Raw genomic sequence first — 26,727 nt, 5'->3', positions numbered from 1 at the left:
CCAGCGTCCACAGCAGGATGTAACTCTTTCCATCTGGATTGCGGTACTTTGGTCTGGTGTAACAGGTCACGTGCGTTCATTCCAGATGAGAGAGATGCTGTGGAATGAGCTGCATGCGGACAGGGTACCTGAGCAGTTGGAGCAAAATAACTCCTGCTGGTTTTAGTTCCCTTTTAGAGGAAAAGAGGCCTCGTTCCTCAAGCCCAGAGGAAATGCACTTTTGGCCACCCCCATGCTGATGTGCCTGTGGAAGAGCTGGACCGTTGGGGATCTGAGCAAATGCCAAGATCTGAGAACAGCAAATGTCAGGCTGATGCATAAGCAAAAGTGAATTCTATTTGGTATTAAAACCTTTTGGGTTTCAAGAACTCCAGTAGCAGAAACACTTGCTACTGAAACCTGTGATACAGCACGGGCTCCAACAGCTGCAACCCCCAGAAGAGCATTACTCACCCGTGGTTCCCAGCTGGCGTTCTCCACCAGCTTCAGGTTTGCTCCAAAACCAGTTGCCCACCCATGGCTGCAGCTGCCCAGCAGACAGCAGGAGAAAGGCAAGGAACCGCTTCCCCTCGCCCGCCAGTTCCGTCAGCGGGCTACTCGCTTACGGTGCTGTGTGCACCTTGTGTCTGTGCCCAGCCCAGCGGTGCTCGGGGTGCTGCCTACACATCCCGCCCTTGCTGCCTGGTTCTCTGCCCAATTTAAAGTGGAAAAACTCCTGCAAGTTACCACTGCCAGTGAAACCCACCTGTGGGAATGGCAGGGGCCAGGAGCAGCGGCTACTCAATCAGGATCAAACTACTTCAGGAATGCCGAGAGGCATTACATTGACTTGGAAGGCCTCGCCTCAAGAGGCAGGCGAGCCTCTGCTCTGTCACAATTAGCAAACCAACTTCAAATTACTAAAACAAAGTTCTTTCGGCTCAGTGCTCCAACTCTGCGAGGTGGCATGCGTACAGCTGGGAGAGGAAGCTCAAGGACAGGTTCAAGCAATGCAGGAGGGCAGTGGCTTGTCTGCAACGCTGCTGGCGGGGAGCGTGGCGGGGGCTACCGGCCCTGCCCTGCGGGCTCAGCCAACGCGCTCACCCTGCAAGGCAATAAAGCAACGCTCGGTAAGGTGATCATCTGCCTCACGAGCAAACGCGGGCTAAAACCACGCACGTTTCTCCAGTTTGTGTTTGGGCTTGGGCAGCCGGAGGTGCACAGCTACCACACAACCCTTAGCGGAGTGAACTAGAAACATCATTTCATTACACCTAGCCCTTGCTCTGCCATCTTGAGCTCGATACCCTGACCTGGTCCTTCGCTGCAGCGTGTGAATGACTTTCACAACAACAAGGTCGAAGGATCAAGGAGGTTGACTTTATTACTGTAAATCGGTTTATGTTCTTGTACTTCACATATAAATATCTTGATGACAACAAAAAAGGCACATCTATGAAGACATCATGCACCTCATCCGTGTCTATTTTATTTCATTACAAGAACTATCACTTTCTCTCCCCTCGAAATAAAAGCCTAGAACTGGTTGTATGACAGACACCTCTCTCTATTGACAAAATACTCGGAACAGTTGGTAAAAATGTACATTTCTACAAATTCTAAAAATGACACTGCGTATCTAAACGGCAAGTTCCACTTCGCCTGGGGCAAAAGGACAGTTTAAAAAGCAGGTGGTTTGACTCCTCAGATTCGAGGAGCTCAAGCACCTCTGACAGTTTCATTCCAAAACTTACCCAGTGAAACCAGTAAGTTTGTAGCAGACACGGACAGCCTACTTCACACGCACAAAGCACTCGCTGCTTCCCGTTTCTGCTAGTCTCCCACTACCATCCTGAAGAGGCGAGTGTTCATATATCAATGAAAATACAAAAAAGTTTTTACAAATACATACTTCTTTTAAAAAGTACTTGTCCCATCATACCTCTAGGTTCCCATTTAAGCCCATTCCCTTCATTCCCCCAACAGTAAAATAATTCTTTCTTTAGCGTAACGTACTGAACTAGAGCTAAAACGGCAGGCGCATCGGCTTTGTCACTGCACTTACAGGTTTTGATGAGGTGGAGTCGTTACTGTCTTTTAAAAACAGGTAGATGAAGAAAAATGTATACTCTAAACGAATGAGGTAAGGTTTCGTACATTCGGTGGTGTAAATAAATACCAGCAGAGTTTTTTAGGAACATGAGTGTAAGTTTAAGGGTTTTATTATCAAAGTTTTGTAAAACAATTTCAGAAACTGTACATCGACATGGCACAGACTGTAGCCTACTTCTGTCTTTTTACCTGCACAAAAGTAAAAGCTCTTGAACTTCTGTAACTAAGAAAACAGCTTGCCTAACTACTTTGCATATAACATGGAATCACTGTGTGCATAAGATTACTACTGCAGTGACAGTAAACACAAATTTATTAGTTTATACAACTTGAGATCCAGTAAAAAGTACATTATCAAGTAGACTTGCTTTTAAAAGCATACGAAGGTCAATTTTAAAATGCACTACCTTTTTGCAATGTGTTTAGCTCATTAACAAATAAGACGACCCGGATTATGAAAACTGCACAAATCAACCTTTAATCACTGGGCACTGATCAAGCAGAGATTCTCACTCCCCAAGGCTCAAGAAGAAAAGCTAAGAACCATTCCAACTCACCTGAGACGGATTTGAACTGACAGATTAAAAAAAGCCCTCAAAAAGGTTAGTGCATTTTAACTTTGTCAAAGCCAAACAAAACCCACCGGGAAAAACAAAACCAACCAAACCAACCCCAGCCACATGGCTTAAAAACAAAAACAAAAAACAAAACAAACCCAAAAAACTACCTATCTTAGAATGCTGATTTTCAGATGTATTGTCAATTTTTTTGTGTAGTCACACTTAAGACCCTTAAGTAGATCCACCATACGTTGTAGGACTTTAGAACATTGAGGATGTTTCTGCCACAGTCAGCATGCAGCCAGTGCGTTCCCTATACTGCTCTATTACTGCAATGAATCAAATTCTAGAAACACTATCGTAAGTGAGCTGATTTACTAAAGGAGATCATACAACAAACAGTCCATGCCTGCTGTAGATGCATGCAGCTTTTTACTGTTGCTTGAAGCATCACCAAGTTAGTAAAAATTGCTTGGCTACGCAATCCCTTTCGGCCGTAACAAGAATGGTTACCTTTCTATAAAGCTTTTGATGTGAGTTAGTATCAGGAGATTTACAAACCATGTATCGCTTAGAGCTGTATACATCTAGATTTAGGATTAACAAGTACAGCATAAAAGAATCACACAGGAATGACACTGATGCACGTCTGCAGCTGTGTTCACTGCAACGGCAAGCTTCAGTCACTCATATCCATGTCCTCTTCGTGATGATCATCCCCATTTACTTTGGATTCCCTTGCTGAATCTCCGCCTCCTTTATCAGCGGCGGACTCCTTTATTTTGGGGGAGGAAGAATCTGCCATTTTCTTTTCTTCCTTTTTCTCCTTCTCGCTGTCATATCCTTGTTCTTCTTCATCATAATCCCTTGTGACCTGCTTTGCCGAGATAAAAAAAAAAAAGTAAAACTTGCTTTCAAAGCCCCTGTTGGTTTAAGATTAATGCTACAGTACAGGCAGTGAAGTTAAACAGGTTTTTAAACATACTTTCACATCTTTATCACTCTCGGATTTTCGTTCTCGATCCTTCTCTTTGTCTTTGCTTTTTTTTTTCTTGCTTGTTGACCGCTCCCTCTCATCTCTACTTCTCTCCTTGTCTTTATCCTTCTTTTTTTCCTTTTTATGTCTACAATGATAAAACATGTAGAAGAATGAAAACCACAATCACACCATTCCGTAACAAGAACACAGACCACATCCAGACCGTTACCCACAGGGCATTACAAATCTAAAGGGAGAAATGGCAGCGTGCAACGAAGACACACCATTCGATTTCAGAAAATAACCAAACATCCCGATTTCTTCGCTCTGGATCACACACAACCACCACAAAGCGAAGTCTAAGAAACACCGTGTTGAGAACAGCAAGATGACAGCGTTTCATGAAGGAGCACCTCAAGTTCCCCACTTTGGGAGAGAGGGTCACAAAACGCCCAGGCCCACCCCAAAGTCCGTTGACTCCTATTGTAGAGAGCCAAACGGGCCGGGAACTCTGGGAGTCTCCTACTCCTCACCCCTGGAATACCTCACGTTTGGAGTCCTTGGGCACTAACAGAGAAGCTCTATGCTTGAAGGCGATTAAATTATGATGAAAGCGGGAGCAGACAGCAGAGATCTGCTCTCTCAAGAAATCAGCCTACAGGCTAGAGGTATAAGGGACAAGCCAAACACACACCATCTTCAAAATAACACCGCTGTGATCTTGTTACAGTTCACGTCTCAGGAATTTCCTACCCAGACACCAGGTTTTTTTTTTAGCCAAGAGGCTTACAGACCTTCTTGGAGATGGGGACCGGGACATTTTCCTTTTAGGAGACCTGGGTTTTTTAGGTGACCGTGTTCCACTCCTGCTTCTTCTACGTCGTCTTTCTCTGCAGGAAAGAGAGAGCAAAGTCTTTTTTTTTGTTTTGTTTTAAGCTACAAATACACATCTGGCTCCAAACCCAGCCCTGCTCAAAAGGCAGTGAATAGGCGTAACTCAAAACGGGTATTTACTATTAGCAGTACTGCAAAGCCCACACAGTTGCTGCTCAGCAGAGTAAGTTGTTTCCTGTTCTACCTCCACCTTCATGAACAAATTGCTAGCTTAGACTGTGTTGGGGATACTGACTCTTTTTGCAAATAAACAAGAACAAACTGTTTTGTTTCAATATTGCAAGTTAATTTTGGAAGTTTTTTTAAAAAAGAACGGCTCGCATTTTGCATGTATTTATTCCATAAATCAGGAAAGAGTTTAACGGTGACCTCAAAGCATCATAGTCTCCTTGATATAGAGCAAGTAGAAACTATTGTAAGCCCAAACAATACCTCCAGAAAATTACAGCATCAGGGGGAAAAAAAAAGGCATCTTATAGACATCGGTAGAGAGAATACACATGCAGTTGTGCATACGCCTGATATGTCCGTAACAGAATCATCATCCCATCACATACACAAATGTTCTTTCTATTAAAGTGGATAAAGCATGCTGGAAATGGAGACCAAGGAAAACACTCATGTTACTGTACCTGCTTGTGCTTCTTGATCGTCTAGTTGTGCTGTAGCTTTTGGGGGGAGTTTTAGAACGTTTCTTTTCTTTCTCTTCCTTCTTTTTATCCCTTTTAGTAAAATACAGATTTTAAGTTTAAGTCATTTTCAAACTATTCAAGTAGCATTCACTACTTTTGCTCCATAGGAAAACGAATGGAGACATGATAACTACATTGGATAGCATATACTGTTCAGTGTTTCTGGAGCCAGTCACATTATATTAAGGGAAACAAAGATTACAATTATCTACAGCAAATAAAAGAACAGCTCTTTTATAGCTTCTGTGTACAAAATCTGCAAGTCTAGATGCTCACATTTCCTGCTTTCCAGAGACAGCTACTGAGCGATTCGGCTAGCGCCTGCTGCATCTGTTGACTCTTAGGAAAAGCTTGTTACATGTTTTTATGTAACTAACTGTGCACACATATAGGGCAAGCGTAATATAATTCTGTAAGACGTTACTTTGAGACTGTGACTTTAAAAAGAGCCACTAGCTCATTTTGCCCTAGGTTTTTTGTTTGTGTGTGGTTTGGTTTTTTTTCATTAAGCACCAAAATTTATTAATTTAATTTCTAGCAAATAGAATGGATTTACTGAAGCAATTACCTGGTTTTGGATGTGCTCCTAGACCTTCTGCTTCTCTCTCTGGAATGAGATCTTCTTCGCCTTGGACTTTTAGATCGCCTCCTGCTTCTTGATTTTGAATGGGACCTTCTCCTTGATCTGCTTCTTGACCGTCTACGAGTAACACATTGTACGTGGGAGTTAAATATATGAAATTTTGATATACTATTCAGAATCCATCTGCTCAGTGCTAATGGTATTGTAATGCACAGTGATATAAAAAAAAGAAAAAAAGACTATAGAAAACAGCAAAGCAGTCGCACTGAGTCCACCAAGGAAATGGAAAAAGGAAGTGCACAAATGCTAAATGTCAAAGTCCAATGCTGCTTCAATCAGCCCTCTTATTTCTCTCCTTGTAAGAAAGTATCAGTCCCATTGTAGAGGAAAACTGGTAAGTCATGTTGAAATGTGCAGAGATTTTCAGAATGCTAAACCAAATACAAGCCAATTACTGAGTATGCAAATAGCTAAAAAGTACAAATGGGAAGGCGATAGTACAATGGCTTTGCACAGACTGCTGGCATGCACTGCCTCATTGGAGCTGACAAGGCAACAGCATAAATGAGCCACATGCCCTTCTGTTTGGGTAGGACAGTACGAAGAGCTCTAGTCAGGATACCTGAACAGACCTGTTCTCCAAGTAAATCGTAACCTAGAAAATGCTGGAAAAACTTTCATCCCAGATACTTCCACTAAGCTGAATTCACTGCACATACTAGAAACAAACAGCCCAACAGGTAAACATTTATGTACATTAATAACAACGCTCAGAGAAGCCTCCTAGTGCTTGGTTTTAAGACAAATTATAATTACCACATGAGCACGCTGGAAAGAGACTGAAGAACGAACAGAGGTTTAAGGAACTATTGTAAAATGGACAGCCTACAATGGCTTAGGTGTGCACAGCAGTGAGGGCTGTGTAAAACCAAGGCTCTGCGCTAAGGTGTTTCTTATCTGATACAAGAAGCAATTTATTGTTAAGTAAAATCAGAGCCCAAACACTGCTAGGACTAGGTGTCCTGAAGTTCTTCCTGCAGTAGTTTAAGGTATTTTTGAGGTATTTTTTTTGCTATCATCTCTCTCCCACCCTTCCTACAAAACCAGAGGTAGGCCTCCATCTCACACTATACAGTCTAGCCACATCACAGCCTCAGCTTTCTTCAGACCATTTGCATTCTTCCATCTGTCAGCCTCCACGAGTGAAGTGTCACTTCCAAGAAGTATTTTTGAAGGAATTGCTTCAGCTATGTGGGTTTTTTTTTTTTTAAAGCAAATAAGCTAAGTACCTGTGTCTAGATGAAGAAGGTGTCCTCCTCCTCCTTGAGCGTGACCTTGACCTTGAATGCCTTCGTTTTTCATCTTTTTTGTCTGGAGTTAAAAAGGAAAAGCATAGTAAAAAACCCAATGTTATTTTAGTATTCAAAAAGACTTTATAAAGGAAAGGAAGTTCAGCTTCATGCTATAGATATAAATAAGATAAAGAAAACCTAAGGAATATTTTGACATTTGGAATCAAGGCTTATTTATCCTTTTCCTCAAAAGATGACACAAAGAATGAACACATGACAAAGACATATATGTGACATAAACCCAACGAAGTTTCATACAGAACTGGAGAAGTCAAAATTCAGAAAATGTTTAAGTCGGTTAAAAGAGGACAGTGGCAGGGCAATGGAAAGTCTTGTTAAAGTCTCAGAATCTCTGCCATCCTGTGAAGGGCTGAAGAATCTCTTGAATTACTGTTCTGAATTTCCCACAAAAAGCCTCAAGTAAAACAATCAGCACATGTTTCTGGTATAATAAAAGAACAGGAGCTCTATTCTTTCCTGAAAATGATCAGGAGGCTGCAAAACTGTATTTTCAGTGTTCCAAGTTACTGCTTCTCAGATTTGGTGATTCTGACATTTGTGGATGAACTGCTGCATCTTATTCTAAAATAAAATCTACTGAAATAAACTACAAAAGAAATAATTATTTACAGATTAGGAATTAAAAGAAAGGAAATCATCCCCAAGAACAAACATCACTAGGATGTCAAGTGGTTAAGCCACTTGCTGTTTCCAATGAGATCTCAGAGATGGCAGTATGAACCTTAATCACAGGAAGCTCAAGCATTTTGCAATCTTCAAATCAAGTGAATTTTGGGAAAAAACAACAGATGATTAATTCCCTGCATCATTCTGCAGGACACATGCAGCATTCACACTGTAGGACAATTAAAAACCTGTCAACTATAAATTAAGTCACTACAGAACACGAAAGCATTAAGCCAATATTTTACAGACCATTAGCTTTTATCATATACTACGTCAAAACTCCATCTTGAATCGAATGGGGTATTCTATGATTTAAAATTACCTGGCTCTATAGCAGCAGAAATTAATGACTGTGCTTCTCGTACTCTTTTCATAGCTTCTTCTATTTCTTTACTGGAGGTATCTGATTTCAGACTTGGTGAAACAAGACCTGCAGCTACATGGTTCAACCTGGTAAACAAAAAAGAATTTTAGCAATTCAGTATTGATGAATCCAAGAAATACATGGCTCCGTTGTCAGTTTGCAGCCTATTCAAAGTGACTGATCTAAGTGAATCAGAATCTGCCTGCGTTTTGTCACCATTCAGATAGCAGCGTAGTAAGTCTAAGATGCGATATCTGTGCTGAAAACAGTGGCACAAGATACTAGCATGGCTCTTAGAATTCCAGTGAACTGTAAACAGCAGCTAAGTTTCTAGTCTTGCACAGGTATGTTTCTGATGACGCTTTTCAGAACATTTTTGTACAACACAATTTCAATTCTCATCAACTTAAAGAGCAACTCCACAGGAAACAGCATATTATACAGTAGAAAGTCGGTTTCCATTTTTATAAGCCATACTGAGAAGCCTACAAATGTAATGAAATTTAAAGTTCAGAAGATGTGTTCTACACGGTGGCTTTGAAGCCAATCAGGTACGCCCAATATACCTGACTGATGTTTATCTAACCCATTATCTTGGGTAACTATTTTGTTCAATCAGTTATACGTTCCCTGCTTACAGAAATGTCAATTTAAAATAGAGAATAATATGCCAGAACAGTATTAAAAACCAAGATAGATCACATATGTAGCTTCATCCCCTGGTATAGATCAGATGGCTCTGCCAATTTAAAAACACTGGAACAGCCAAACAGGGTTTGCAGAAGTCTCTTTAGCTAATACAGCAGCAGGGCAAGCACCCACCGATATGCTTTCCTAAAGCTGAGAGTTGAAAGAATTCTCTCCAAGGCTTCCTGCAATTTGCAGTACCAGGGCTTTGAGGCAGATGTGGTTTCTTTTCATTTAGTACACTTTTCATCTACAAATGTGTCTAATAGCTTTTTCTCAATGGCATATGCTTTCATCATCCTATTGCGATGTAACCAATAGCTTAACAGCACACTAATACCTTAAGCACTACAATCCTTCCCTACTTGCTGTCCCCATGCCATGCTATTTTGAACAAAATTATCCTTTTACTGAATACTGAAATAAAAATTAGCAAATACTTGTGCTTATTGTTATTTGCACTCTTTTTCTACCAAGTAGTAAGACATGCTGTCTTTCATTATCTTCTGACAGCTTAACATATGTAGACTCTTTTATTATTGTCTTTTACAACAGCTGCTGTCAGCTCATTCTCAACCACAGCCCTTTCATTTCAACTTTGCACAGCCCTTTCATTTCAACTTTGCAGGACGTAAGGTGGTAGCTGCACCTTTACGTTATGAAATGACAAAAATGACATACGAAAAACTGAATCTAGCAAAATGAAATCCCAGAGATTAATCGGTGTTATTCTGTAGATGCAAGGCTGAATAATCTTCATTTCCTCCTCCTCTTCTCTCTACCACAGAAAAGACAGTCTGCACAAGTTCTCCAAGACACTCGTTTTCTCCAACCTTAATTAGATCCAGCAGGACAAAGACTGGATACTGAATCACAACAGATATTCCCAAGATCAAGTGTACTGCAATACAAGTATCTGTAAACACTGATGCTTACTTGGGATCCACTGTGCTCATAAGTTTTAGTAGTTGATCTGCTGCAAGAGACTGTGAGAAGAAAAAAAAAAAAAAGTTAAAACCACGTTGGAAGATGTGTGTGCTTAAGAAGATTATCTTCCTTGAATGTACCCTCAGCACTGGCTGAAGCAAAGTCTCTACAGATGAAAAAAAAACAAAACAAAATGTGCCCCAAACAAGTTACAGACAGAAAGGCATATTGTTCTGTTTTGTGGATGGTGGTGAGGGTGTGAACATCACATTTCAGTGGTGCTTAGGTACTTTTTTTCCCCACAGCAGCCATACATAGGTCCTTTCCTGGACAGAATCAAAGCACTTTAAAATAAAAATACACGTCTGGTATTTACAGGTTATTTCTCTGTTACTTCAAGAGAATAGAGACCTCATTAAAGAACTAAGTTGCCTGTCCATGGGAAGTCCTCAATGTCGATTTATGAACACTAAGCAAAAGCTTCTTTACTCTAAAAATTCCATGAAAAAATATATTTTACAGCTCTTAGAAAAATCCAGATATTATTACAATTGGTCACTTCCTGTACACCAGTGGTGTCTTAACAACTAAATGTTCAGCCTCCACTAATTTTCTTTATACAGAGGCAGCCACGTGCTGAACCCAAACAGCCTGCTACAATCAGCTGGCTTAATGGACAAAGGACACAATCCTTCGTCATACCAAATTTGTATTTTTCTAATATGCATTTACAATGCTTATTTTTTTCATTTGTTATTTCATTGTCACCATTATTTGCTTGTTACTACATATGGCATGCATAAAGAGAATGCTTATGGATTTCTTAGCAATGCATTACATTATTACTACTTCTTCTACCTGTAAAACATGTTCTCTGTACAGTTGTCCTGGTTTCGGCTGGGACAGAGTTAATTTTCTTCCTAATAGCAGGTGCAGTGCTGTGTTTTGGATTTAGGATTAGAATAATGTTGGTAGCACACCGATGGTTTAGTTGTTGCTGAGCAGTGCTTACACTGGTCAAGGGCTTTTCAGCTCCCCATGCTCTGCCAGGCGCACAAGGAGCTGGGAGGGGGCACAGCCGGGACAGCTGCCCCCCGCTGCCCAAAGGGCTATTCCAGACCATACGGCGTCATGCCCAGTATAGAAACTGGGGGAGTTGGCTGGGGGGCAGCGATCACTGCTCAGGGACGGGCTGGGCATCAGTCGGCAGGTGGTGAGCAGTTGCATCACTTGGTTTTTTTTTTGTTTTTTTTTTTTACCCTGGGTTTTGTTCCTCTCTCTCTCTTTTGTTGTTTTCCTTTTTGTTACAATTTATTATTATTATTTTACATATTTCCCCCCCTCTTTTTCCCAATTATTAAACTGTTCTTATCACAACCCATGAGTTTTCTTACTTTTGCTGTTTCGATTCTCCCCCCCATCCCACGGGGGGGGGAGGGTGCGCGAGCAGCTGTGTGGTGCTTAGTTGCCGACTAAAGCTAAACCACAACAACAGTATTTGGTTCTTATATCTTAAATATTAACTCAATATTCTACTTGCTATTACTTAGTACATAAAGTCTTTTTAAAGTCTCCTCAGTATTTTCTACACCTAGAAAAATTAAAAAGTCAAACAATTTTTTTTTACTGTAAGTACAAGACAGGTTCATAGCTTGATAATGACACATACTTGAAATATTTTATTACTAGTCCCAAATTATTTTTTAGGTCCTTCCAGCATTTAATTTGGTACTCCTACAGATACTATTTATTCAAACAGGTGCTCAGAAAAATCAATCACTGGATTTTTCAGACGGTGGCTGTTAAACTGATATAAATGAAAATTACTTTTAAAACAGAAAAGAGGGTAGCAAAAGAAAAGTGTTCATCTATAAACCTGCTATGCCAAGAAACAAAGACTGCATTTTATAACAATTCTAAGATATTTAAAGAACCAGCAGCCTGTGCAGACTACATTGAGCCAAGCCTTTAATAAAAAGTAGTATTTTGTAACACTTCTTCAAACCCAAGTACAGTATTTCCAGATCTTCAGCTTGTTATTTAATATACTGGTGGACACCAAGAGCATCATGTATGCTAGTCAAACTATGTATGTGCTAGGGACAATAAAGAAAATTTTAGAGTGTATGACATACCTGAGAGTTTAAGTTTGCTCCAGGAAGCCCAAGAGCAGCTAGGGCAGGATCAAGAGCAGGAGCTCCTAAAGCAGCTAAAGGAACAGCACCAATCTGTAACAAAGACAGCAGTGAGACAAAGCCATATTCAGTTGATAAAAAGCTGCTAGATCAAGATTCCCAAGCACTAGACACATGGAAACTCGAACTGGGTTTTACATAGGCTTCTAGCTCCAGGAAACATTATAGTAAGGTCAGCGAGAGTATTTCAGTTTTCCTTATCCCAGTACTCCAAAACTTTGTATATGAAAGATTTTTTTCCTATAAATATTCTAAAATGAAATTCTGTTTCCTCTGCATCCCAACAGGCGGGGGGGGGGGGGGGGAAGTGCAAAAATAAAGCATTCCACTACATTCAAGAAATAGTTTAAAATGAAATTATTTTCCAGTGTTAAAGTGAAAACTCATTATAAGTTTCTGAGCCAACTACTGCATATCTGAATCAATTTAGGATTGAAATTAACATGTTCTATGTTAAAAGACAATATAATATTATTACATCTCCGCAAATTTCTCAAATTTGATTAAAACTGGAAGAAGAAGTAGGATGATGGCACAGGTCTGAATTCCTTAAATTAATCTAGAAGCCTCATAAAAGAACCTCTTTTTTTTGCCATTTAAAGTGAGATGATCAAAACATACACTAAAACAAAACACATACTGTGCTAAAACCTATGTGATCTTATGTTAATCAAACGCTGTGCTGTGGCTGTGAGGTCTTGCTCTCCCTTCCTTCCTTTTCACCGCCTCCTTTCTGACTGCTCTGGCACTGGAGACTCATTTGTCAACCAATTCAACCCACCGAGCCGTCAGAGAACTTATTTTTGTGCTGTCTGCATCAAGCTAACACAACAGTTCACAAAAGGATCTGATGAGCTCCAGAGCCAGCATAAAAGCAGCAGCAAGAGCATGTAGTCAAGAGCAAGGGAGCAGAACCTTCCACTTTTTGACGATGAGTTTTTCAGTTAGCTGATCTCTTGAAACCGTACAGGCTTTTCCCTGCAGTCTCAAAAGAAAAAGCCACATTCCCACACACTGGTTTCGTGACCATAAGCTACAGCTCTAATTTGTTTTTACCGAGTTAGATGCCCAACTCCCAGTAACAGTCAAAAGGAGCTACATAACAAGCTTTCAAGATGTGTTTGAAAAAAGTGACCATGCACCACAATTTTCCATAAAATGGATGCGTTAAATAGATTCTACCATTAAGTGGATTGGAAGCAGGCTGGGATTCAGAGTGGCAGAACTAAAATGAAGGTGGTTCAACAACCCTTTTTCAGGAATTTATGTTCATACAGTTTTTGGTGAAAGAAATCTTTAAGACACTATTTGTTTCTTCCATCCCTTTCCTCGAGTTTCAAAGTTAAACTTTAGACTTTTCCCTCTACATACAGTTAAAGAGACCTTCTGAACAACTCAATGGCAAGCGTATCTTTCATGCAATCAGAAATCATAATGGAAGCTACACAAAGAAGAGCTAAGCGCAAGCTGAAGAAGTAGATTTGAGAACTGCAGAATTAATGAAGCTTTATTCTTATTAATTTTCCTCTTGTACTTTGGTTCTCTGTTCTCTAATAAGATACGTGCTTTGACTGAAATTTTTTCTACAATGTATTATTCTTACTGTTCACCTTCCACACAAATTCTTGTGTATTTAGATAACGAGCAAATACAGGCTACAATTTTTTCCCCTCCATTGCAGTATTAACGGAAGGTATCTCCATAACATGCCAACTCCTTGAATTTCACAAATTTAAAATCTACGAGATCTCTACCACTTGTCAAATCTGTCCGTAAGCGTACAATGGATGAGAGGGATGAGAGAGAGATATAAACACAGGGCCACTGAGATACCAGACGCATCATGTTAGGGAAATACAAGTATCCCATCTAGCAGCTTATCACCATTTTGCCACAATTCATCTCAGATAGCTGTAACAATCCATCAAGGTATATAAACTAAAACATTCTAGGAATCAGCATTAGCACATCCGCCTATTTGTCCTGAAAAAACCAACAGAAAGTTAGAATCTAACAGAATACATCTAAACGTTTCCCTTGACTTCAGTCTAACCAGAGAGCCTACCTGAGAAAGTGGGTTGGGAGTAGGCAGGAGTCCACCTCCAGGCAGCAGACCTGCCACAGCATTGGCTGGTGCCAAGAGAGACAAAGCCTTAGTCTCATCAGGAATAACTCCTGCAGAGAAATAGCCTTGCATTAGAATGCATTCCATTTCAAAGGCAGAAAATACACAAATACACCCAGAAAATGTCTCCCTGATACACCACCTGAGTTTGTTGAAAGTACTTATGTTGGCTAAAATACAAAGCTTGATGGCTATTAATATTTATCATTAATTTTTTTGTCAGAATGAAACTTCAATGTGTGAAAATTTGACTGTTCCTTTTTCTCTACAAATGGTTAAGTTTCTAGAGCAAAAAAATAGCACAATACACACTACTTTTTTGTTAACACTGCCAAGATTTCATCACCTGTACTCGATTTTTAAGTCATGAACCAAACGTAAGCAAGCACAGTCGGTTCTCCAGGGGTGTGCTCTCAACTTTCAAAAGCTGTTTTATGAACAACGACTCGTGTCGGCTGCTTCACTATAAAGCACACAGAAAAATCAAGATACACAAGACAAAAAAAGTTTGATTTAGGGGTTAATAATATGGTACAGTTCACTATGTTTTCTTTTACACCTACCATATAAATTTTGTAAAACTTAAGAGAAGGTATGGAAATATTTTTTGTTGAATCAAGCGTAGGGCTTTTGCTGACTTGTCAAATGAAAATGAAAGTCTCTGCAGATCTTCAAAGACACGCTGTGTATGTGTGTCTGTGGGTGGATGGGTGCATACATACAGTATATTGTGGCACATTCCTTACCTGTGCAGTAAAATGCATTTGTTCCAATATGTGCCATGCTTATTGTACCAAGAATGCTGCTACATACTGCCATTTCAGAGGAAACTTCTGGCCCAAAATCTTGCAGCCAACTAAGACAAGTGTCTTTACTGCCTGCTCTGCACATATAATTTTAAGGGTCCTACTATGAAACAAGTAATTATGTAGGTATTTTTATTCTATCCAACAGCAAAAGCCCTATACAGATGGATTAATTTGTTAATGTGCCCAAGCCCCCAAAATGAGAGTTCAATAAAACAATTTTACTATATATTTGCAAATACCAGTAGTGTTTCTGTAATACACATTAAGAAACTGCATCTCATCATAAAACATACAATATGTACAGGGCACTTAAGAGAAACTGGATAAGCTGCAGAAGAAAACTGTTGGGTGGTATTTTCAGCAGGGCCTGGTATATAGTTCAGGCTGAACCAGGGAAAAGAACTGTAAAACACAACAACAAAAAAGAAAAACCACTGTTAAATAAAGGTAATGGTTCCTTCCACCTATACTGAGAAGTGCCGATAATATAAACAAATGTATAATACACAGCACTGTTATCTTGCTTGTGTCATTGAGCTGTCATCAATTTAGATACCAAAAGTTATGGAGGGAGAGGGGGGAAAAAGGTCATTTAGATAAAGGGCATTAATGCATAAATATATTAACATACCTACAGAGAGATTATGGGGTAATTTTGCATGCAAAATTATGTCTCAGAGGATATTTATAAATTATATCTAAACATTTCAAATTAGTGCAACTACAACATTTCTGGCATCTAAATACAAATCCTCAGACTTATCTTGAGACACCTCATAGAAGATCTGCATCCATTAAAAAAAATCATGCATCTGATCCTCTAATTGTTTTTTAAAAAAGTATTTAGAAATAAATAAACTACAATTTTAAAAAAAGCAATGAGGCCCCTCACCAGTTAATTTTCATGCTTCAAGAGCTTTTTTTACTGCTGCTTTGTTAGAACCATGAAATACTGCATGAATGTGTAGAAATGAAAGAAAAAGAAACAGACAAAAGAAACAAACATTAACCAAAGAACCTAAATACCCCCCCCAGCCATCTTTAATCTTAGAGTTCCTTCCAAATCTAGGAATATCACAGTGAAAATTACAAATACTAAACCTTACCGTAGACTTTGTGTATAGTTCTATAACACAAAGCAACAGCCAACACCAAAATGTCTGTGTATGCTAAAACGGGAGTGCGCTTGTGATATAGGGGATAATTATTGCACTAAACAGATAATAAACATTTACTTTAGTGACAGGCAATATCAATACAGAATTATCACAATAGAAAATAAAAGATAAAAGGGCCCAGTTCAGCACAGTAGTTAAGCATATGCCTGGCTTTAAGCACACAAGCAATTTCACTATGGTTTTAAGAATCTTGCTGTATCGTGCTTAAATAGCTTGTTGACTAGGACCCTGGCAGTATGCATTTGCAGGGAAAACTATACTCCAGTACAGGGACAAAAGCATAGGATTACAAAACCCAGGGGCATAACTTTATTGGCTGAATGTATCTCTTGTGATACGCCACATCATTATGCCAAAAACATCAACATTCTGAACGACTAGAACACCACAAGAAACAGCCCATGAGGACGCCTTGATTTAAACAGGCCCATTAAAATGTTCTACTTTATTAATTGTATTTTCTTTACACAATCTGAACCAAAACTACTGGGCAGATTTCTCTATGTGCCAGATTTATCCACCATCAAGCACAATGGACAAAGTCAGACTGACAAAGAGAAAAATGTTTTTATCCTTACTGGAGAAGTTAAACACTAACATTCTTCACCATGGGCCTTGGAGAACATTTCAGTACTAACTCGGATGGACTGTTGCTGTACCATGCTTTTATACAAAGACGAGGACAAGATGCCTTTCAACTATGCTATTATACCTAAACTAGCGAAAGCAGAAGCAGTAGCTCGATGGCAATTTCAGAATGTGTTCTGCGCTCTCAAAAAGCAGCACGTCTCAATCAAAGGTCATGCTGCAGATTCCTACGTTCCAGAAATTAAGTTTTCATATCTTTTAAGTTTAAGGAATACAAAGATAAGACAGCTCCCCAGGCCTCAAAAGACAGCCTACAGCATTACAATGTCTTGATTATAGGTCTGAACCCAGGCCATGTACCAAATTTATTACTGTAGTATGACTTAATCTTCAGAGATTTTATTGAATTCAAGCGATCTGGGAAAATCCATTATTTCAGAAGTAAATCAAGAAACAGTACAATGGAAATCAATTACTTCTAAAGCAAGTCTAGAAGAGTTTTATAAGACTTCTGTAAGAAGAGGTGTCTTCTCAGCACTTTGTTTTTAAGGTAAGTTCCAAAAACCCTGCTCATTGCCTTTCAAATTACTGTAACACCCTAAAATGTAAAAATAAAAAGAAGAAGAGAAAATGTAGTTAACAAGTGGTTACACCAGGAAAACACTTGGGGACTTGAGTGCTTGCTGGCCTTTAGTTAATGTCTAGAATCCCCTGTAGCTGCAGAGGACCCACTGTTTTTCAGTCATCTGGAAGGGCTTTGCATTTGCCTTCTCCACTACAAAAATCACACACACAAATAACAGAGAGAAGAGTTTATTATTTAGTGAAATTCTATAAATATATCAAGGATGAACAAGAAAACTTGGAATAAAAAACTAGTACCAGTGCCCATTTGGCACCTCTTGGAAGATCTCACTTTCAAATTAAACCATAATTATTCAAACCCTTGGTATACTGGACTTCACAGTGAGAGTGAGTGCCTTTTCGGGGACGTTCCCAACTAAATGCAGTGGCAGCATATCTCAACGAAATGTTCATCTACTCTCCCGTGCACTCTCAGGGAGGGAGAAACCATTCTCGTGAAGAGATTTCTGCCTATGTGAAAGTGGCAAACAATTATTAAGGCAAAATTTCCTTAAAACGTTGACCGGTTTGCCTAAGTCTGTTTATGAAAATATCTCATTGAGACTGATAAAGAGCAAAATCTGCAAATAATTCTGCCTAAAATGTTAATATTCTAAACTTAAAGGCACACAAAACCAGTAAGAGGTAAACTTTCCACTTTCATTCAGTGTCACTAGATTAAAAAATTCTTTAATCCATGGGCCAATGGCAATATACCAAGGGTTTCCAAATGTTAATATCTTATGTTTGACATTTTACTAATCCTCATTTTTGTGAACTATACTGGAATAAAATGCCAACATATGGTGGCTTCATAGGCCATTAAACAATTCACAAACCTTCTGCATATGGTACGACTATCAACGCTCTGTCAACGAATACAGTGTTTGTCAGATGCTGGGCCACAACTGCCGAGTCGGGATCATGGAACTTTACAAAACAGACACGCGATGAAACAGGCAAAGGAGAATCACTGAAAAAGAAAGAAATAAATTACTTAGATGGGAGCAAGTCTGACAGTATGAAACCTGTAACTTCTATTGTCTCCCCACTTTCACCGAGCCAGGAAGCCACAGGGACCATGACTTCTCTATGCAAGAACACCATTTCAGGTTTTGTATCAAACATCATTCTGCGTGGCCACAGATACAAAATGACACTGAATGAAGCCAATTCACCGTAAAATTGCAGAAACAGTTTCACTGCCTCATATGCAACTGGACATTAATTCTATTATGCACAATATATCTATGACCAGTCACCTAAATGCAAATTAGTCTTCATGACCTGTCTGTGAGAAGGGAAAGAGAGGAAGAAAAGCTTTGCTCAAGAAAGATAAAAAGTTACCTACTACGTATACCACATAAGTTAACAAAACCAGCAGTTGTACGCTCTCTACTTTAGGCCCCAAATGACTTAAGGTAAATTGCAAAATGAAGAGGGCAATGATTAAAAGACCACTATGATTTTACTTATCAACACAATTTCATAAAAGCTTCTAGACCACACTTCATCATGCTTCTTCTCACACACACAGAAACTCTCAAGCTCATTCTGAAGGGATGTACACTACTAAACATGCATCTATCATTCAGCAGTAAAAGCACTAAACACACAGAAATTCAAGCAGCTCAGGTAGGCAACACTACAGTTGAATCCTCACTAAGGGGTGAAAAGTTCCTAAACAACCGATCAGTAAACATAGACCTCTTTCCAAGATAGGTCTGTACCTGCTCCACAGCTCAAAATGAGCATCTGTCAGCAGAGCTGCATAAAAAGTCCCAGACATGGAAAATCCAAAAGAGAATGCAGAAGTTTTGAGTCACTTGGAAAAAAAAAGAAATATCTACTTCCTACCATAGAAAAGAATTGTAGGGCATACAACTGTGCCCCTATCCCCTTCTCTGAAACAAAACCAAACCAAACCCCCAAAAACCAGAGGCAGACTCAACTTGGTAAAGGTCCAGAATGGGTTTCAAAAGTCCATATATCCTGAAAATGGTGCAGATTTTGCTTTAATCTGATGTACAAACTAAAACACAGCAAGAAAAATCGTTATGCAGACACAGCTGTCCAGCAGAAGAGTTAAAAGCTGCCTCCAGAAGGTGCAGGGCAAGTACTGAATGTAGTAGCGAGTCCTAAAACCTTAGTTCCTAAACAAGGCCAGGGTACATTTGCTGTTCAGTTCTGCCATCAACTACCAGAGGTACAAATTAGCCTAAAGAGGTAGCTCTGAAAAAACGTCATTAATTCTTCATGACAAAGATCTACCTTTACTAACTAGATTCCCAGAAACAGCTATAAGGCTAGCTCTTCAAAATGCATCCCACTGCCAAAACAATTTTATCTGGGTTGAAGAATGTTGATCAAATCTTTAAGCACTGAAAGCGCAGAGAGAGTTGTCAGAATTCAGGAGAAAGGAGAATGACTTCGACATCAACAACAAAGACATCCAAGATCTATTTCTGTTAGAGCAAATGCCAAAAGCTATCTAACCTTCGCCACCGCTGAGCACAGGCTCAGCCCAACATGCAAGTTACGCAAACTCCAGAGCTGCCCTAAATGTCTATCAGATCACACTCTAATATATTTTAAATTTAACCTGATGTTAAAAACTAGACTGAAGCCAGCGTATTGCAGCGTTTAAAATATTAACATTAGAAACATCCACTTCATACAACATCTTGCAGATTTAACAAATTGGAAAGTAACATCGTAGTGATAAATGGCACAGAGACAGAAAAATTGAAACTATTAGCTCTTTTGTATCTACAAATACACAGCAGCTTGCCAAAATGGTGCCTTTTCTTAACTATTTGCATAAAAACATAAAAACCAAAGAAGCATTAGCAGACAGTGTTTAACAAAATCACAGTAGTAAAATTTTGAAGAACGGTATACTAATCTAAGTTATAAAAAAATAACAATTCATTACATAAATGCAGTACAATATTTTCAAACATTCTTAAAATGTCTGTGATAACATGGGAACGTGAAGCAGAGTCGATACTGTTTATATACGTGAGTACCACTACGTACTAAACTGTACAGCTAGCTGAATCTACGAAAACAGCTGAGCGTATGTAAGGCTATGCTTATGCAGCCTGACATTTAATATAATCAGTGTATTTAGTTTTTAAAATCGTATCTCCAGTCACTCTAAAATCCAAGCTGTGGCTGAGCAAAATTTCTCAAGAACAGGATGTACTCAACGGTTACCAAAAAAAGGCCATCATTATTCTAATTCACCACAGATCGAAAAATTCAGTAATTCTCTCTCAGACATCATGCCAATGACTGCTGAGACACACGATGATTTACTGCGGCTGGTGTGTGAACAATGTACCCATTCTGAAGTACAGCAGATAAACAGGGAAATCCAACCTTCGCATTGTAACCTCTAACTACTCACTCCACCAAAGTTCCCTCATATTGCAACCAGCATCTTGAATATTAAATCTGATTTTTTTAAGCAATATTTCTGCCACTTACATAAACATTATTACTGGCATTATTACTGATGTAAAGTCAGGCTAGAATCAGGCTGGAGTGAACAGACTGTCTGTGCAAGAGATGGTTTTCAACATTACCATGTTCATTGGGTGGGAAGAAACACAGTAAAAAAAAAAAAACAACCCAACAAACTAAAAAACAAACAAGCCAACCCACCCCCAAAAAAGAACCAACCCATGTGCTTCGCTTTGAAACAGAAGTCGTCATCCTTTTCTCAGCAGACCAACTACCAGTGGCAATTGCAAGTAACGCCAGTATTCTGATAGACCCCTTGTATAGCTCTCATCGGCAGTTATTAGATAAGGCAAAAGATCTTCCCAATTACTATGCCATCCAACATACGAAATTATCATTAAGTATGCTCCTAATTTTATCCAGCTTTAACTCTGTAGACTGTATTTTCCATCATTTCCATTTTTCTTGCTTTTTTCTTGGTAAAATTCTCTGTCCATAAAAAGTTGACTGGGTCATTCATATCTAAAGAGCAAGACCAGAGAACACATTGGTTTATCAAACACCAGTGGCATAAGACCTTTTATGTCCAAGTTTCAGAACAGAAACTTAAGTTTTGATGGAAAGGCAGTTTTCATATGCTAAACAGAATATGCTGAAATCAGCTTTTTTATACATATATATGTGTGTGTGTGTGTCTGCATAAACACACACCTTTTTAAAAAAGAAAAAAAAAAAAGAAAAAACCAGCACTCAGAAATCCATTCCCTCCACTTTTTGGTTTTGCCCCTCCACTTTTCGGTTTTGCCTACCATGCAGGATGAAGCTATGTGGAATACAATACAGACAAGAACGAGGCAACGGCCTTGGGGAAAAGCAGAAGAAAGAAGGAAGAAAGGGTTTGGGGAGGCAAAATGGAAGAAGTCACAGAGCTGGTTGTGGATTAAAGATGGAATATGAATCTGAGGTATACATAAAACGTGTAATAGCTGATTAAATAAACTGGGATAAGGAGATGGATGGGGGGGGGGGGGGGGGGGGAGAGAGAGAGAGAAACAGAAACATAGAGAAGCTCAGGAAGTTATATCTGATCTGGAAGCCTGGGAGAATAAGGAACTTCTACAAGGGACACCAGAATCAGAGTGACCAAGAGAAAGATCAAATACGGAGGTAGAGCAATGGAAATGGGACTGGTTACTCGGAAATACTATATGCAAGAAAGAATCCTAGTATAATCTGGGACATAAAGAGATTCAGATTATGGAGAGAATTTAAAGATTCTAATTTATGTCCTGTACTGCCCAAAAAATGAACACCATGGGCAGGGAAAAGTCAGGACCTGAAGTTTAAAGGAGAAGGAACAGAAAAGGCTTTAGAAGAAATGGATAAAAAAAACTGCCACTACTAGAAATACACCCCTCTCTGGTGCGAAATGAAATTGGAGACTCTAAAGCATCCTGAGATTAGATCCCTGAGCACCCCAGTGGAGACCCGCAGCAGGTCTAGAGGTGCCAGAGCCCTTGGCATCCCTGTATAGACAGCAACACAAAGGAAATGACACAAAACCGCCTCAAAATAGTAAGGTTAAAAATTAAACCCAGTCCAAAAAAGTGCCTGGTCTAGTATCAACTGTACAACTTTTACATACAGTTTTCAAAAATGCTATTTTTCCACCAAGATATACATTCTATAACAAAGATATATGATAACGTTCACTTCAACAGCTATTCAGTATTTTCTACGTCTTCTACACAAGGCTTATTTAGTTACACTATATTTCCTGTTCCTTATTAATTTCTTCAGTGGCTTTTCTATAGTTATAACTTTTTCATAAATACTAAGAAATCTTCATAATATCCCTACAAGATGACGAAGTATTATCCTCCTTTTTCATTTGGGGCTTTGAAATACCAAAGAAATTTAGGCCAAATGTTTTAATTTTTGGTGATCCAATTGGAGACATCTGGCACCTGGGTTACTGAGTTATTTGCATCCTGTTGCCTCTTCTCCCTCGGCGCATAGCCTTCACCGCCACAGCTGTAAAGGCAGTCAACTCGGTATTTTTCTAAACCAATGAAATGACCCAGCTGAAGTGACAAGAACACCAGTGCCAGAACAAAGGAGGCAGAAGTCAGCAGTCAAATGCGGGAGCCCAGCCTCTTTGCAGAAACAGACTTACGCCAGGACACAAACCAGTAAGTTCACCCTAAATAAGGGTACCTACTCGTATCTAACTAGTATCAAACATTACTGACACCAGGGTACAAGGCAGATCTCCCTGAAGCCATCTCTTTTCTTCCCATAGCCCAGCTCTACAACATACCCACCACAGACTTCTCTCCAGCACACAGCCCTGAGACAGATCCAACGTCTGTACTGAGCACGGTCCCGTGGGGCCAGTATTTCACTCCACATTTGCGCAAATGAGCCAAATTACAAACGTATAGACAGTCTGGGGTATGGTAAAAGGAGTTGCTGGGCTGGGCTTTGGATTTGGGGATTTTTTGTAGAGTACTTCATTCCGATACCACAAAAGTAATCTTTTAATATGTATCTAAAACTACAAAAGTTTCAGAAACAGAATTCAGCTATAATGAACTACCTTAAAAATTGGACAAAATATTAAACACAGAGCAGTACATCAAATAAGTGCACCTCTTCAAAGGTGAGTTACTTTGCTGGCTGCCAAGCATTAACGGTTCTACCATTTAAGTATAGTTATCCCTGCTATTAACAACACAACTCTCATGTCTGGAACTGTCACTCAATTCCATTTCCTTCTATGCTTCAATTTCCAACATGAACTTGCCAAAATCCAACCCAAAGTAAGAAACTGCAAGAATACCAGGAATACTGTTTCTGGATTTGCACATATAACCAGCTAGCAGGACGGGGGAATTTTCCTGGTTTTGTGCTAGCAGGGATTGAAGAACGAATGATGAAAAAAAAGAATGCTTTGTGATAGCTTTTTTTTTTTTCTAAAATAAAAAAATAGTCTTGGGTATTAAAAATAATTGACCACATTCTTGTTTTTCTCCAACCAAACAACCCTCATTCATCACGGCAAAAAGAAACCTTTTTACTTACATAATACATACACAAAAGCTCAACATATGGCATTACCTTCCGTAAAACAAATCAAACTGACATGGCCAAAATAAATGTTATCGCCTAACTAACATAATAAATGTGTATTATTTGTATATTAGTGACTACCTGCCCATTTTGCACGGAATTCTTCGCAAAGGATGCATATTTATATCAAAATTTTAGTTTTATGGCCAACTGTCCATAACCTGCCTACGGCTCTGGAGGTTAACCAGTCAGCAGAGGTTAGCTAGACAGCCCTGAGCAAAGAGCTCCTAGAGAAAAACGTGCATTTGACAGGAGGAATCCCGCGTGTAATTGCATGCCGTAAATTGCTGTCTTCCCCCCACATATGTGCGTAACGTAATTACGTGAATAACTACAATTGTAATAAGCACGTAAACTCTTGCAGCAACTCTATCCGAGAGGAAAGAAGGCTGCAGAGGCACAGAGAGCACCTCGCTCCGACTCGAATCGCTGAGATTCCCCCTGCACACCCGCATGGCGCTGACCGATGCGGGCTAGCGGGGACCTCGCCGCCTCAGGATCGGGCGAGCTTCTCAGCGACTCAGCGCCGAGCCGGAGGCGGGGGCAGGCCGAGGCCTGGCAGTCTCGCCGCGGCGGCAGCCCGCTGGCGGCCGCCATGGAGGCAGGAGGCGGGCCGCTGGCCTGCGCTGGGGGAGGGGAAGGGAAGGCGGAGGCGGCGGCCGGGCCGCGGAGAGGCGGAGGAAGGGCCCGCTCCTGGCGGGGCGGGGGAGGGGAGGGGAGATGAGAGGAGAGGGCCGCCACTCACTCGGGGGGGAAGAGGCGCAGCTCCTCGATCTTTCCGAGGAAGCCGAAGAGCGTCCGCATCTGCTCGGAGCTGGCGCTGGGGGAGACGTTAGTGACCTGGATCACGTCGGTGCCGCTGCTTGAAGCCATTGCGCTGCCGCCCGCTCCGCTGCTACAAACACATCGGGGAGAGGAAGAGCGCGTTAGGCCCGAGCAGCTCCTCGCTGCAGCTCCTCGCTGCGCCTCCTGCCGCCGCCGCCTCCGGCCCGGCCCGGCCCAGCCGCCGCGCACAAACCGCCGCCCGCCTCACCAGCCTGCCTGGGCCGCAGTATCCCACAATCCCCCGCCGCCGCCCCCCGCGCAGGCGCACTGCGCGCGGCGCGCGGACCCACGCAGGCTCACAGCCCGGGGCCCGCACCGAGCGGCCGCGGCTGCGCATGCGCGTGTCCCCGGCCTCTCTCGGGACCGCGCGGGGACGGCGCGTGCGCAGCCAGGCCCCAACGCCCGCGGGGGGGGGAGGGGGAAACGGCTCCGCCTCCGCGCACGCGTGCTACCCGCTCCGTGCGCGCGGGACGCGCCGCCCATGCGCAGGGGGGGCGGCTGGCGGGAGAGGCGTGAGGTGGCTGCGCATGCTGCCGTGCGCGGCTTGCCTGTCGCCTCAGGGACTGTAAGGCTGACAGAGAGGACTGAGCCTAAGCTGCCCTTTGTGCCGGTGGCACGAGGGCTCATCCCAATGGCGGCTGGGGTTGCAGAGTACTTCTGGTCAGCCTTTAGAGGGACGGGTGGGTCTCAGAGGCCTCAGCTCCAGCTGGGCTGGCGCGTTGCTAACAGCAGCCTGCCCGCGGTGTTCCAGATGGGCTTTTTAATGTTGCTTTCTCCTTTACAGCTGTAAGCTTAAAATTGCCGCATTTTAAACAGGCTAGGTCGAGTGGTATGTGAGTTAATTGTATTCATGTAGAGATGAGTGGAATAGGTATTTTGTTGCCTGAGTTCACTGAGATGAATGTACTTTGAGTGCTCTGTACATTTTCTGCTCTATCGCTCCTGGCATCAGATTGTAAATAAAGCAATTGGTTATTTTTGAAATCCATAAAAGAGATTTTCAAGCAACGAATATTAATCATTCCAGGAAGTTCAGCCCTCCCCCAAGCCCTTCCTGTCCATTGTTAGGATTTCTGCCTGTTAGGAACCAGCTTCAGCTTGCTTCACTCCTGCCCTTCCAAGTGTATTTCCTCTTCTGGGAACAAACACAAACTTAACTTAACTTGAAGACTTCATACAAAACTCTGCGATTTCCAGCACTGTTTGTTTTTAATACTCAGTTGAAATACCCAGCATTTTCTTAGGGAGTGCTGCCTGGCAACTCCCAAAGAGAGAAGAGACAGAAAAAAAGGGAATTAAAGAACAGCAGTAAAAAAACTAACAAGGCCAAAATCCTCGGTCAAGAGCCTAGTGCCTGCGGTATGATGGTTTCTTGAATCTCATGCTTATTTACCTAACGTGGTATTTGGTCCTTGGCTAATTAGTTTTAAATCCAATTGAACTACTAGTAGAAGCTCTTTCCAAAAAGGGTAATGTTTGAAAAACAAACCTGGTGTTTGCAAAGAGCTACAGCTAAAAACTGCAACGACTAAGGGGGAAACACCCCTTTGTCATAATTCCCTTCTCACCAGGAACTGCTGGTGGGGTCAGGCAGACATCGATCCCCCTCCCAGGTTAAATGGCAGAAGTGGTGACTGGTCCCTGTTAGTCTCCAGTACTGGTAGGCAGCCGGAATTTTTCAGTCTGTAGTATTTTTATTTAGTTTGCAAACTCTGGACTACAGGGAAAAGGAAAAACAATAAACTGATGTAAAAGTGCCTTTTCCTTTGGTATACCTCGTGTGTCTGTATAAAATATTCCCAGGTTATTTGGTCTGGATTCACACTGTGACAAGGGTGAAGACCTCAGCAAAAAGAAATGGGGGAGAGGAAGGGTGGGGAGCGAGATCTGCCTCAGATGGCGTGCACAGCTGCAGCCAATTTGTTGCCCAGTCTCCTCTCCAATAATTAGTAAGAATTAGAACCGTC

General features: G+C 40.9%; 1 protein-coding gene across 4 annotated transcripts; it reads right to left on the bottom strand.

Annotated features, from left to right (window-relative positions):
• Positions 1 to 2,183: 2,183 nt before the first annotated feature.
• SRSF11 (serine and arginine rich splicing factor 11) lies at positions 2,184 to 25,116 on the bottom strand. Of its 4 annotated transcripts, XM_075508985.1 has the most exons (13): positions 24,969 to 25,116; positions 24,681 to 24,830; positions 18,175 to 18,308; positions 14,077 to 14,186; positions 11,952 to 12,044; positions 9,826 to 9,875; positions 8,161 to 8,288; positions 7,089 to 7,170; positions 5,785 to 5,916; positions 5,157 to 5,246; positions 4,425 to 4,520; positions 3,637 to 3,775; positions 2,184 to 3,528 (listed from the first exon to the last, which is right to left on the bottom strand). In XM_075508985.1, exons 2-13 carry the CDS (start codon positions 24,806 to 24,808, stop codon positions 3,331 to 3,333), a joined length of 1,380 nt encoding a protein of 459 aa, XP_075365100.1. In that variant the 5' UTR covers positions 24,809 to 24,830; positions 24,969 to 25,116; the 3' UTR covers positions 2,184 to 3,330. The 4 variants fall into 4 exon arrangements, with proteins under 4 accessions (XP_075365100.1, XP_075365101.1, XP_075365103.1 ...); XM_075508986.1 differs by lacking the exon at positions 24,969 to 25,116 and having other exon boundaries at positions 2,184 to 3,525; positions 24,681 to 24,962; XM_075508988.1 differs by lacking the exons at positions 18,175 to 18,308; positions 24,681 to 24,830; positions 24,969 to 25,116 and adding an exon at positions 14,483 to 15,814.
• Positions 25,117 to 26,727: the final 1,611 nt, after the last annotated feature.

The sequence above is a fragment of the Mycteria americana genome, chromosome 7 (assembly GCF_035582795.1).
Source record: "Mycteria americana isolate JAX WOST 10 ecotype Jacksonville Zoo and Gardens chromosome 7, USCA_MyAme_1.0, whole genome shotgun sequence".
In the NCBI taxonomy this organism is placed as follows: domain Eukaryota; kingdom Metazoa; phylum Chordata; class Aves; order Ciconiiformes; family Ciconiidae; genus Mycteria; species Mycteria americana.
Note: the sequence above shows the minus strand (reverse complement) of the source record. Positions and strands in the feature narration are given on the sequence as shown.

Bases quoted from the DNA above. Each gene is read 5' to 3' on its own strand.
- SRSF11 (XM_075508985.1), bottom strand. From the start codon at position 24,808: ATGGCTTCAAGCAGCGGCACCGACGTGATCCAGGTCACTAACGTCTCC. The intron at 9,876-11,951 runs GTATGTCATACA...TTCTTCTCACAG, and splicing joins GAGCAAACTTAAACTCTCAG to TCTCTTGCAGCAGATCAACT. The intron at 4,521-5,156 runs GTACAGTAACAT...TCTTTCCTGCAG, and splicing joins CGATCAAGAAGCACAAGCAG to AGAAAGACGACGTAGAAGAA.